General features: G+C 45.8%; 1 protein-coding gene across 5 annotated transcripts in view; it reads left to right on the top strand.

Moving 5' to 3' along the window:
* Positions 1-12,498, top strand: part of ece2b (endothelin converting enzyme 2b) — a 78,638-nt gene that overhangs the window by 20,290 nt on the left and 45,850 nt on the right. For 4 of the 5 annotated variants that reach the window (XM_055879374.1, XM_055879377.1, XM_055879375.1 and 1 more), the window contains one exon: positions 7,127-7,210. In XM_055879374.1, the coding sequence (XP_055735349.1) occupies positions 7,127-7,210 (84 nt within the window). Of the gene's footprint in view, positions 1-1,530; positions 1,716-7,126; positions 7,211-12,498 lie in introns of those variants that run through there. The other variant, XM_055879378.1, reaches the window with a different exon arrangement.

The following is a 12,498-nucleotide window of genomic DNA, read 5'->3' as shown; positions in this document are numbered from 1 at the left end:
ATTGTCTCTATACGTTGTAATGGAAGAGCATGGGATCTCAAAAACAAGATTCTGGTTGGTTTTTCTTTTGATTTTCTCCTACCATATAGTCTCATGCATTATTTGAACATTTCTACAAACTTCAAAGTGTTTTCTATCCAATGCTACCAATTATATGCATATCCTGGCTTCTGGGCTTGAGTAACAGGCAGTTTACTTTGGGCACGTCAGTCAGACAGGAAATAGAGAGAAATAGACCCTAGGCTGAAGAAGTTTTAAGCAAGCAGTATGTCAAGAAGCAGTGCGGCTTGGCAGGGTTATGTTTCGGAGGACGCATGGCTCTTGACCTTCGCCTCTTCCGAGTCCGTATCCAATTGGACATCACGAAATTGGGGAGAAAAATGAGTAAAAGTACAACAACAACAAAAATATTATAATAATGTCATGAATAGAGCTGACATTATTCCCTACTCTGTATGTATGTACAGCCTAGGACGATAGTCTGTTTTGTGAGGATGGCTATGGATTGGATAGGAGATGAGAGAGGAACATGGTCAATGGGTGTGATGTGGGCGGATGAAAGGAAGGTTTTGTGACCTATTAGAAAGGTCATACAGAGAGTACTTTGCGTGCAAGTGTGTGTGTATTTGTGTCTCAGGGCATTTTCGTAAAAGTACTCTATAAGGAACCAGTTCTTGATTCAGATGTACTATTTTGAGGATGTGGGTGTTTTCATAAAGAAAGAGAGAGCCAGAACAAATATCATTCATCTACTGTGTGCGTGCGTGCGTGCGTGCGTGCGTGCGTGCGTGCGTGCGTGCGTGCGTGCGTGCGTGCGTGCGTGCGTGCGTGTAGCGCCATTCACTGTAGAAAAAAGGGATGCTAGTCTGTTTTTTTTATAGATCTGTAGTGTTTTTTTTTTTTTTTTACAGATGGCCATCCACAAAGCTCAGTGCCACACCATCCCATTTATCCCATCAGGTCAATCAATAGCCAATAGCAGATGGCTTTAATGGGTTGCCATTGTTTTCTCCTGTGTATTGTGGCCATTGCCTTGGTGCACACACATGCACACCATTATCAATAGGCCATCATCGTCACGATAGATACTTGGTTGGTTTCCCTAGTAGCCTGAGCCGTTATCCTCATCCATCAGTTTACAACAAGAACACTACCCCAGTCTTATCTATAACCCAGTCTCTGTATCTTATCTACAGCACACACACACTCTCTCTGTGTCACACACACACACGCACACACACACACACACACACACACACACACACACACACACACACACACACACACACACACACACACACACACACACACACACACACACACACACACACACGAACACACACACACACACACACACACATGCGCGTACTTGCACGCACGCATACATGCTCGCACCCACACACACAGACAGACACACACACACACCACCAATTACGCACCACTAATACGCTCTGTATTGCGGTTCCCTCTTTGTTAGTCATTTATTGGTTCCCTCCAGCCACCCACAACACCAGCATCATACACTGAATCTCCTCCCTCCCGTACAGCCTTCTGCTTTATGACTAACTTCTCTTCCCATCCCGTTCATTATTAACCTGGTGAGAAGGGTCTGCTGGGAGGCAGGCTGTGGGAAGGAGATCAAGGGAGGAACATCATCAGGTGGGGACCAGACTGAGAATAGCTACAGACAGCAAGTGTGTGTGTGACTGCTTCTGGTGAGGAACTGTTGTTGTTTTATGTCTCTTTAAACTAGTGTGCTCCCCTTAGTTTGTCTTGTCTTGTTATGCACGGGTTTGGGATTTGTTGTTTTTTTGTTACGTGTGTTGTTTTTAGAGGAGCTATTTAAAAGTGATGGGGCTCGCTGGTGACATCCAGAACAATGCAGAGGAAGATGCTAGTTGCATGTGTGTGTGTGTGTGTGTGTGTGTGTGTGTGTGTGTGTGTGTGTGTGTGTGTGTGTGTGTGTGTGTGTGTGTGTGTGAGAGAGAGAGAGAGTGAGAGAGAGAGAGAGAGAGAGAGAGAGAGAGGAGAGAGAGAGAGAGAGAGAGAGAGAGAGAGAGAGAGAGGAGAGAGAGAGGAGGAGGGGAGAGAGAGAGAGTGAGAGAGAGAGAGAGAGAGTGAGAGAGAGAGAGAGAGAGAGAAGGAGAGAGGAGAGAGAGAGAGAGAGAGAGAGAGAGAGAGAGAGAGAGAGAGGAGAGAGAGAGAGAGAGAGATGAGAGAGAGAGAGGAGAGAGAGGAGAGAGAGAGAGAGAGAGAGAGAGAGAGAGATGTCTAATGGACAAACTGACTAAGCAGAAGGTTTTCCTGTTGGTTGGTCGCCATGTGACAGTACAATATGATTACAGTACGAAGCTAACAGACATAAATGATCAAATACCCAGGAAAAGCTCTTCTCAGAAAAATAGAAATGTCTCCTAAAACAACGACAAGTTATCTGACCTGATAACAACCAAAATATAATGTCTTTCACATGAGTTCTTGATCTCTTAATGAAAAAGACGTCCTAAGCTGGTTGTTGCAGATACCTAATTGGCTGTTATATAAACAGCAAAAAAAGAAACATCTCTTTTTCAGGACCCTGTCTTCCAAAGATAATTCGTAAAAATCCAAATAACTTCACAGATCTTCATTTTAAAGGGTTTAAACACTGTATCCCATGCTTGTTCAATTAATCATAAACAATTAATGAACATGCACCTGTGGAACAGTCGTTAAAACACTAACAGCTTACAGGCGGTAGGAAATTAAGGTCACAGTTATGAATACTTAGGACACTAAAGAGACCTTTCCACTGACTCTGAAAAACACCAAAGAAAGATGCCCAGGGTCCCTGCTCATCTGCATGAACGTGCCTTAGGCATGCTGCAAGGAGGCATGAGGACTGCAGATGTGGCCAGGGCAATAAATTGCAATGTCCGTACTGTGAGACGCCTATGACAGCGTTACAGGGAGACAGGACGGACAGCTGATCATCCTCTCAGTGGCAGACCACGTGTAACAACACCTGCACAGGATCGGTACATCCGAACATCACACCTGCGGGACAGGTACAGGATGGCAACAACAACTGCCGAAGTTACACCAGGAACGCACAATCCCTCCATCAGTGCTCAGACTGTCCACAATAGGCTGAGAGAGGCTGGACTGAGGGTTTGTAGTCCTGTTGTAAGGAAGGTCCTCACCAGACATCACCGGCAACAATGTTGCCTATGGGCACAAACCCACCATCGCTGGACCAGACAGGACTGGCAAAAAGTGTTCTTCACTGACGAATCGCGGTTTTGTCTCACTAGGGGTGATGGTCGGATTCGCGTTTATCATCGAAGGAATGAGCATTACACTGAGGCCTGTAGTCTGGAGCGGGATCGATTTGGAGGTGGAGGGTCCGTCATGGTCTGGGGTGGTGTGTCACAGCATCATCGGACTGAGCTTGTTGTCATTACAGGCAATCTCAACGCTGTGCGTTACAGGGAAGACATCCTCCTCCCTCATGTGGTACCCTTCCTGCAGGCTCATCCTGACATGACCCTCCAGCATGGCAATGCCATCCAGCCATACTGCTCGTTCTGTGCATGATTTCCTGCAAGACAGGAATGTCAGTGTTCTGCCAAGGCCAGCGAAGAGCCCGGATCTCAATCCCATTGAGCACATCTGGGACCTGTTGGATCGGAGGGTGAGGGCTAGGGCCATTCCCCTCAGAAATGTCCTGGAACTTGCAGGTGCCTTGGTGGAAGAGGGGGGTAACATCTCACAGCAAGATCTGGCAAATCTGGTGCAGTCCATGAGGAGGAGTTGCACTGCAGTGCTAAATGCAGCTGGTGGCCACACCAGATACTGACTGTTGCTTTTGATTTTGACCCCCCCTTTGTTTGAGTTTGAGTTTATTTTATTTTTACAGGGACAGTGCACATTAATCAACGTTTCAGTAAAAGTGCCGGTTTTAGCCAGCCGGCTAATTTTCAACCGCAGTCCCTGGGCAGGTTATTAAAAACAATTACAATATAGACAATCATTGAGCAGTGAGCACCCGCAGAGCAACATAGGACAAGCAAGACATAGCATACAGACAGAGCAACATTGGACAAGCAAGACGTAGCATACAGACAGAGCAACATAGAACAAAAAGCAGCAAGACAAAATTTATAAAAGCAACAAAGTGTTTCCACACCTCACAAGCTACAGACAACAGACAACATGGAAAGCGGCAATACACAGCTAGGGACCATGTTCACAAATCTGATTGACCTTTAGCCATGTCTTCATGCATTTTGTGAAAGTGTGATATGTGGTGCAGTTATGTGTGTCTGATGGCAGTGTATTCCAGACATGGGAAGCTCTCACAGAGAAAGCGGATTTACTAAAGGTGCTTTTCCTTAAGGGAACTATACAGTCACCTCTTATGGCAGACCTTGTGGATCTGCTGCCATATGTTTGGGTTTTCTGTTTAACAAAAATACTGAGTGGAGGGGGAGCCAGGCCATTTAGTGTCTTGAATACAAGACATGCGTCAGTGTATTGCACAAGATTTTCCCAACTCAGGAGCTCATGCTTTCTGAGGATGTAACAGTGATGATGGCTATTGGGCTTCCTATCAAGCACTTTGAGAGCATGTTTGTAGACAGACTGAACAGGTGTTCAGGGACACATTATGCCATTTCTGTTAGTCACATGTCTGTGGAACTTGTTCAGTTTATGTTTCAGTTGTTGAATCTTGTTATGTTCGTACAAATATAGTTTGCTGAAAATAAATGCAGTTGACAGTGAGAGGACGTTTCTTTTTTTGCGGAGTTTAGTTTATTTTCAACCGGAAAACCAGTTTACAACCAGAAAGTGTTGTCATACATTTTTCCCGCTGGAATGATTCTTACAGGGTGTTTCCAAACTGCCTTTTGAAGAAACACTTTGTGCTTATGTCAGTTGTGCCCTTTCTCAACCTTGTTGATGAGTAATGTTCTCATGGAGACAATGGCTCATTACAACTCTCCCCACTTCAGGATCTAAAGGAACAGGTCAGAGATGGAACCTAACATTTACCTTTAGAGAGAATGTTGTTTAGATGAGTTGCGAAGTTTATTGTTTGGAGCGTCATCCCTGAGCTCATCTTCCACACATGTCCTTCCAGCATGGGGGCATTCTTAGACAGTGTCATACAGAGTGTTACGCGGAGTGGAACAGGGAAACCCAAGAGCAGACTCAGACGAGGAGACTGGGATGAAGTAACCAAGGTATTTATTGAAACACAGGGGGAAGATGGAGTGCAGGCCAGGGGAATCTCGGGCGGGTTGCAGGAAACCAGGTGCCGAGGCTGAGGTTGGAGCGAGAGGGGTTGGGACAGGGTAAGCAGGTCCGAAGGGGAATCCAAGGGAGCAGTGGAGTGGGGAATCCAGAGCAGAGTAGCAGGATGAGGAGAAGTGGGACTGGAGACAGGGACCAGAGTCAGAGCGGGCAGAACTGTAGCGGAGAGGAAAACCGTGTCAGGCAAGGAAAACAGGCACAACAGGTTAACAGGATCTAAATAGTAACAAACGTCTAAAAACGTAGACTGACTGAGCAGCGATTACGATCTGGCAGTGTGGAAGTGGCAGGACTGAGTATTTGTAGAGGTCTTGATTATGGAACAGGTTGCAGCTGGTGGAGATCTGCTCTGACTCCAGCACACCTGTCTCCACCCACACGATCACACACACAGAGAGAGAGGGAGAGAGCACTGGGGGAGTGGCGGCAGGTCAAGGAGACACAGGATGAGCAGTAGAGGGTGTGGCAGGGGCAGATGTAACACAGAGACTGTTATGGAGTTATCTGTGTGATGAGGAGAGTGCTTTTAACTGGCTGAGGTATATGGACACCTGCTCTTTGTACATCTCATTCCAAAATCATGGGCATTAATATGGACTTGGTCCCCTCTTTGCTGCTGTAACAGCCTCCACTCTTCTGGGAAGGCTTTAAACTAGATGTTGGAACATTGCTGCGGGGACTTGCTTCTATTCAGCCACAAGAGCATTAGTGATGTCGGGCACTGATGTTGGGCGATTAGGCCTTGCTCGGAGCCGGCGTTCCAATTCATCCCAAAGGTGTTCGCTGGGGTTGAGGTCAGGGCTCTGTGCAGGCCAGTCAAGTTCTTCCGCACCGATCTCGACAAACCATTTCTGTATGGATGTCGCTTTGTGCATGGGGGCATTGTCATACTGAAACAGGAAAGGGGTTTCCCTAAACTGCTGTCACAATGTTGGAAGCACAGATTCATCTAGAATGTCCTTGTATGCTATAGTACTAAGATTTCCGTTCACTAAGGGGCTAAGCCCGAACCATGAAAAACAGCCCCAGACCAGTATTCCTCCTCCACTAAACTTTACAGTTGGCACTATGTATTCGGGCAGGTAGTGTTCTCCTGGCATCCGCCAAACCCAGATTCGCCCGACAGACTGTCAGATGGGGCAGCGTGATTCATCACTCAAAAGAAGAACGCTCCAGAGTCCAATAATCTTTGTTATCTTCAACCTAGCCATGAATGAGGAAGTTATTTATATTTGCCTGTGTAAATCAATTGTTATCCATTGTTAAATAAACACTATGTGGGTGGGTGGGTGCGTCTGTCAGTGCTTGTGTATGTGGTATGTTATAACCTGAGAAGGTTAATTAAACACAGGGATTTGGATCTATCCCCGGGCGCTCCTGTATTTAGTCTGCTGCTCTGTTCTGAGTGGGAGTTGTCTGGCTCAGTTCACGGCTACTCATAAGATGCCCATGCTACAAAGAACAGAAATGACTATCATCGTTTCACCAAGCACGTCAAGATCAGACCGTACACACACATACGCCTGTGTTCTGTGCTCCATCACCAAACATACACACACCTTAGTGTGGGAAGAGAGGGTAATGCCGTGTGACGGGATGGCAGAGATAAGGAACCGCAGGGGGGGTGTCTCTCCCTTTTCCTTTCTCCTCCCTTTCTCCCTCTCTCTCATGGGTGGCTTGGTGGTTTTCTCTAATACATTCCTTACCAAGACGGTACGGATGTGAAGTCCTGTCACTTCTCTGCACTGCTTACTCTCTATTTCATCTGGTGAAAGCGCAACTTATTTTTTTTTTACTGGTGATAACTCTCCTTTCTTCCTTCCCCATGCAGATGTCCAGCTACAAGCGTGCAACATTTGAGGAGGAGGCGGCAGACAACCCAGCTGATGGGAGCATGTCTCCGGACAGTGTGGAGGTCAGTCTGAGCTCAGTGGTTGATGTGAGGGGAGGGGGGCCAGAGGTCAATGGAAATGGAGGAGGCTCCACACAGTGTCAGTCTGTTATTAGGGTGAAGTTGACCTTGACGTGGATCCTGGGTCCATTTAGCATTTTCCCCACTAGTGGTTAAGGTACCTAGGGGGTACTTCACCCCAGAGCATTATTACACAGAATCTGGGTTTGTTAAGCTGCCGTTAGCTTGGCCCAACGATCAGAAACAGAAAGTATGATGTTATTTTATTTAGCAGACAATGGATTTGTCATGCCTTTCTCTCGCGTTCTCTTGCATTTGGTCGAAGCATTGCAAAGTTATCTGAGGATAGGCTGTCTTTGAAATGTCATCATGAACTGTCAGAACTAAATGTAATCATATACACGCCCAGTGACACATAGATGTACAGTACGGATTTTAGAGAGAACACTATTCTATATGTCTGAAGGCAAGTGTGTAGAAGGTTCAGCCGATTATCACTGCTGATTAACAGTAGTAGTACATTACCTTTAGACATGTAATGTGTGCAGAGCCTGTGGAACAGTGGTAACGCTCCTGGCTAGTCACAGGAATTGACATTAAGGGTTGCCCTATTGTCTCGAGCAATTGAACCGAGCAGTTGCGCAAGTTTTCTGCCCAAGGTTTTCACATTGGGCAGATAATAAAAAAAGTGAAAACCAAACAGCAAAGAATTCCAATAGCCTAAAACTATTCCTCCCCATTCTTTAAGATAGACAATTTATGGCATTTATGGCAGTTGGGCAAGATGCGCCTGCTCCGAGAATTGTTTTACTGATAACAACCAAAATACAAATAATTCCAGAACTGTTCTGTCTAATTCCTATGTGTAGGTGAATACACTGAGTGTACAAAACATCAAGAACACCTGCTCTTTCCATGACATAGACTGACAAGGTGAATCAAATCAAATTGTATTTGTCACATGCGCCGAATACAACAGGTGTAGTAGACCTTACAGTGAAATGCTTCCTTACAAGCCCTTAACCAACAACGCAGTTTTAAGAAAAATAACTGTGAGGTAAAAATTAGATTAGTAAGACATAAAAATAACAAATAATTAAAGAGCAGCAGTAAAATAACTGTAGCGAGGCTATATACAGGGGGTACTGGTACAGAGTCAATGTGCGGGGGCACAGGTTAGTCGAGGTAATTGAGGTAATATGTACATGTAGGTAGAGTTAAAGTGACTATGCGTAGATAATAACCAGAGAGTAGCAGCAACGTAAAATAATAGTCTGGGTAGATATTTGATTAGCTGTTCAGGAGTCTTATGGCTTGGGGTAGAAGCTGTTAAGAAGCCTTTCCGGTACCGTTTGCCGTGCGGTTGCAGAGAGAACAGTCTATGACTAGGGTGGCTGGAGTCTTTGACCATTTGTAGGGCCTGGTATAGAGGTCCTGGATGGCAGGAAGCTTGGCCCCAGTGATGTACTGGGCGGTATGCACTACCCTCTGTAGTGCCTTGTGGTCAGAGGCCAAGCAGTTGTGCCATAACAGGTGGTGATGCAACCAGTCAGGATGCTCTCGATGGGGCAGCTGTAGAACATTGAGGATCTGAGGACCCATGCCAAATCTTTTTAGTCGCCTGAGGGGAAATAGGCTTTTCCGTGCCCTCTTCACGACTGTCTTGGTGTGTTTGGACCATGTTAGTTTGTTGGTGATGTGGACACCAAGGAACTTGAAGCTCTCAACCTTCTCCACTACAGCCCCGTCGATGAGAATGGGGGCGTGCTTGGTCTTCCTTTTCCTGTAGTCCACAATCATCTCCTTTGTCTTGATAAAGTTGAGGGAGAGGTTGTTATCAAATGTATTTATATAGCCCTTCTTACATCAGCTGATATCTCAAAGTGCTGTACAGAAACCCAGCTTAAAACCCCAAACAGCAAGCAATGCAGGTGTAGAAGCACGGTGGCTAGGAAAAACTCCCTAGAAAGGCCAAAACCTAGGAAGAAACCTAGAGAGGAACCAGGCTATGAGGGGTGGCCAGTCCTCTTCTGGCTGTGCCGGGTGGAGATTATAACAGAACATGGACAAGATGCTCAAATGTTCATAAATGACCAGCATGGTCAAATAATAATGATCACAGTAGTTGTCGAGGGTGCAGCAAGTCAGCACCTCAGGAGTAAATGTCAGCTGGCTTTTCATAGCCGATCATTAAGAGTATCTCTACCGCTCCTGCGGTCTCTAGAGAGTTGAAAACAGCAGGTCTGGGACAGGTAGCACGTCCGGTGAACAGGCCAGGGTTCCATAGCCGCATGCAGAACAGTTGAAACTGGAGCAGCAGCACGGCCAGGTGGACTGGGGACAGCAAGGAGTCATCATGCCAGGTAGTCCTGAGGCATGGTCCTCCGAGAGAGAGAAAGAAATAGAGAAAGAGAGAATAAGACAGGAGAAGTACTCCAGATAAAACAGACTGACCCTAGCCCCCCGACACATAAACTACTGCAGCATAAATACTGGAGGCTGAGACAGGAGGGGTCAGGAGACACTGTGGCCCCATCTGATGATACCCCCGGACAGGGCCAAACAGGAAGGATATAACCCCACCCACTTTGCCAAAGCACAGCCCCCACACCACTAGAGGGATATCTTCAACCACCAACTTACCATCCTGAGACAAGGCCGAGTATAGCCCACAAAGATCTCCGCCACGGCACAACCCAAGGGGTAGAGAATCCCAGTGGAGAGAGGGGAACCGGCCAGGCAGAGACAGCAAGGGTGGTTTGTTGCTCCAGAGCCTTTCCGTTCACCTTCACACTCCTGGGCCAGGCTACACTCAATCATATGACCCACTGAAGAGATGAGTCTTCAGTAAAGACTTAAAAGTTGAGACCGAGTCTGCGTCTCTCACATGGGTAGGCAGACCATTCCATAAAAATTGAGCTCTATAGAAGAAAGCCCTGCCTCTAGCTGTTTGCTTAGAAATTCTAGGGACAATTAGGTGGCCTGCGTCTTGTGACCGTGGCGTACGTGTAGGTACAGTGGGGCAAAAAAGTGTTTAGTCAGCCACCAATTGTGCAAGTTCTCCCACTTAAAAAGATGAGAGGCCTGTAATTTTCATCATAGGTACACTTCAACTATGACAGACAAAATGAGGGAAAAAAATCCAGGAAATCACATTGTAGGACTTTTAATGAATTTATTTGCAAATTATGGTGGAAAATAAGTATTTGGTCACCTACAAACAAGCAAGATTTCTGGCTCTCACAGACCTGTAACTTCTTCTTTAAGAGGCTCCTCTGTCCTCCACTCATTACCTGTATTAATGGCACCTGTTTGAACTTGTTATCAGTATATTGTGCAGACTCAGGACAGCTAAGCTTTGGAGGAATACGCAGATTTAAAGAGGAGTCCGTAATTTGCTTTCTAATGATCATGATCTTTTCCTCAAAGAAGTTCATGAATTTATTACTGCTGAAGTGAAAGCCATCCTCTCTTGGGGAATGCTGCGTTTTACTTAGCTTTGCGACAGTATCATAAAGAAATTTCGGATTGTTCTTATTTTCCTCAATTAAGTTGGAAAAATAGGATGATCGAGCAGCAGTGAGGGCTCTTCGGTACTGTCTTTCAAAGCTAGTCGGAAGACCTCCAGTTTGGTGTGGCGCCATTTCCGTTCCAATTTTCTGGAAGCTTGCTTCAGAGCTCGGGTATTTTCTGTATACCAGGGAGCTAGTTTCTTATGACAAATGTTTTACGTTTTAGGGGTGCAACTGCATCTAGGGTATTGCTTAAGGTTAAATTGAGTTCCTCAGTTAGGTGGTTAACTTATTTTTGTCCTCTGACGTCCTTGGGTAGGCAGAGGGAGTCTGGAAGGGCATCAAGGAATCTTCGTGTTGTCTGATAATTCATAGCACGACTTTTGATGCTCCTTGGTTGGGGTCTGAGCAGATTATTGGTTGCGATTGCAAATGTAATAAAATGGTGGTCCGATAGTCCAGGATTATGAGGAAAAACATTAAGATCTACAACATTTATTCCATGGGACAAAACTAGGTCCAGAGTATGACTGTGACAGTGAGTAGGTCCAGAGACATGTTGGACAAACCCCACTGAGTTGATGATGGCTCCGAAAGCCTTTTGGAGTGGGTCTGTGGACTTCTCCATGTGAATATTAAAATCACCAAAAATTAGAATATCTGCTATGACTACAAGGTCCGATAGGAATTCAGGGAACTCAGTGAGGAATGCTGTATATGGCCCAGGAGGCCTGTAAACAGTAGCTATAAAAAGTGATTGAGTAGGCTGCATAGATTTCATGACTAGAAGCTCAAAAGACCAAAAACATATTTATTTTTTTGTAAATGGAAATTTGCTATCGTAAATAGGAGGAGGTGAGGCCTCATTTAACACAGTAAATTCATCAGGCTTAAGCCATGTTTCAGTCAGGCCAATCACATCAAGATTATGATCAGTGATTAGTTCATTGACTATAACTGCCTTTGAAGTGAGGGATCTAACATTACGTAGCCCTATTTTGAGATGTGAGGTATCACGATCTCTTTCAATAATGGCAGGAATGGAGGAGGTCTTTATCCTAGTGAGATTGCTAAGCCGAACACCGCCATGTTTAGTTTTGCCCAACCTAGGTCGAGGCACAGACACGGTCTCATTGGGGATAGCTGAGCTGACTACACTGACTGTGCTAGTCGCAGACTCCACTAAGCTGGCAGGCTGGCTAACAGCCTGCTGCCTGGCCTGCACCCTCTTTCATTGTGGAGCTAGAGGAGTTAGAGCCCTGTCTATGTTGGTAGATAAGAAGAGAGCACCCCTCAGGCTAGGATGGAGTCCGTCACTCCTCAGCAGGCATGGCTTGGTCCTGTTTGTGGGTGAGTCCCAGAAAGAGGACCAATCTACAAATTCTATCTTTTGGGAGGGGCAGAAAACAGTTTTCAACCAGCGATTGTGTTGTGAGACTCATCACTCCCCCTAACTGGGAGGGGGCCAGAGACAATTACTCAATGCCGACACATCTTTCTAGCTGATTTACACACTGAAGCTATGTTGCGCTTGATGACCTCTGACTGTTTCATCCTAACATCGTTGGTGCCGACGTGGATAACAATATCTCTATACTCTCTACACTCTACACTCTCTAGCACCATCTTCAGATTAGCCTTAACGTCGGTAGCCCTGCTCCCTGGTAAACAGTGTATGATCGCTGGATGATTCGTTTTAAGTCTAATACTGTGGGTAATGGAGTCGCCAATGACTAGGGTTTTCAATTTGTCAGAGCTAATGGTGGGAAGCTTCGGCGT

Source organism: Salvelinus fontinalis, chromosome 24 (genome assembly GCF_029448725.1).
Source record: "Salvelinus fontinalis isolate EN_2023a chromosome 24, ASM2944872v1, whole genome shotgun sequence".
NCBI classification, from domain to species: domain Eukaryota; kingdom Metazoa; phylum Chordata; class Actinopteri; order Salmoniformes; family Salmonidae; genus Salvelinus; species Salvelinus fontinalis.
Note: the sequence above shows the minus strand (reverse complement) of the source record. Positions and strands in the feature narration are given on the sequence as shown.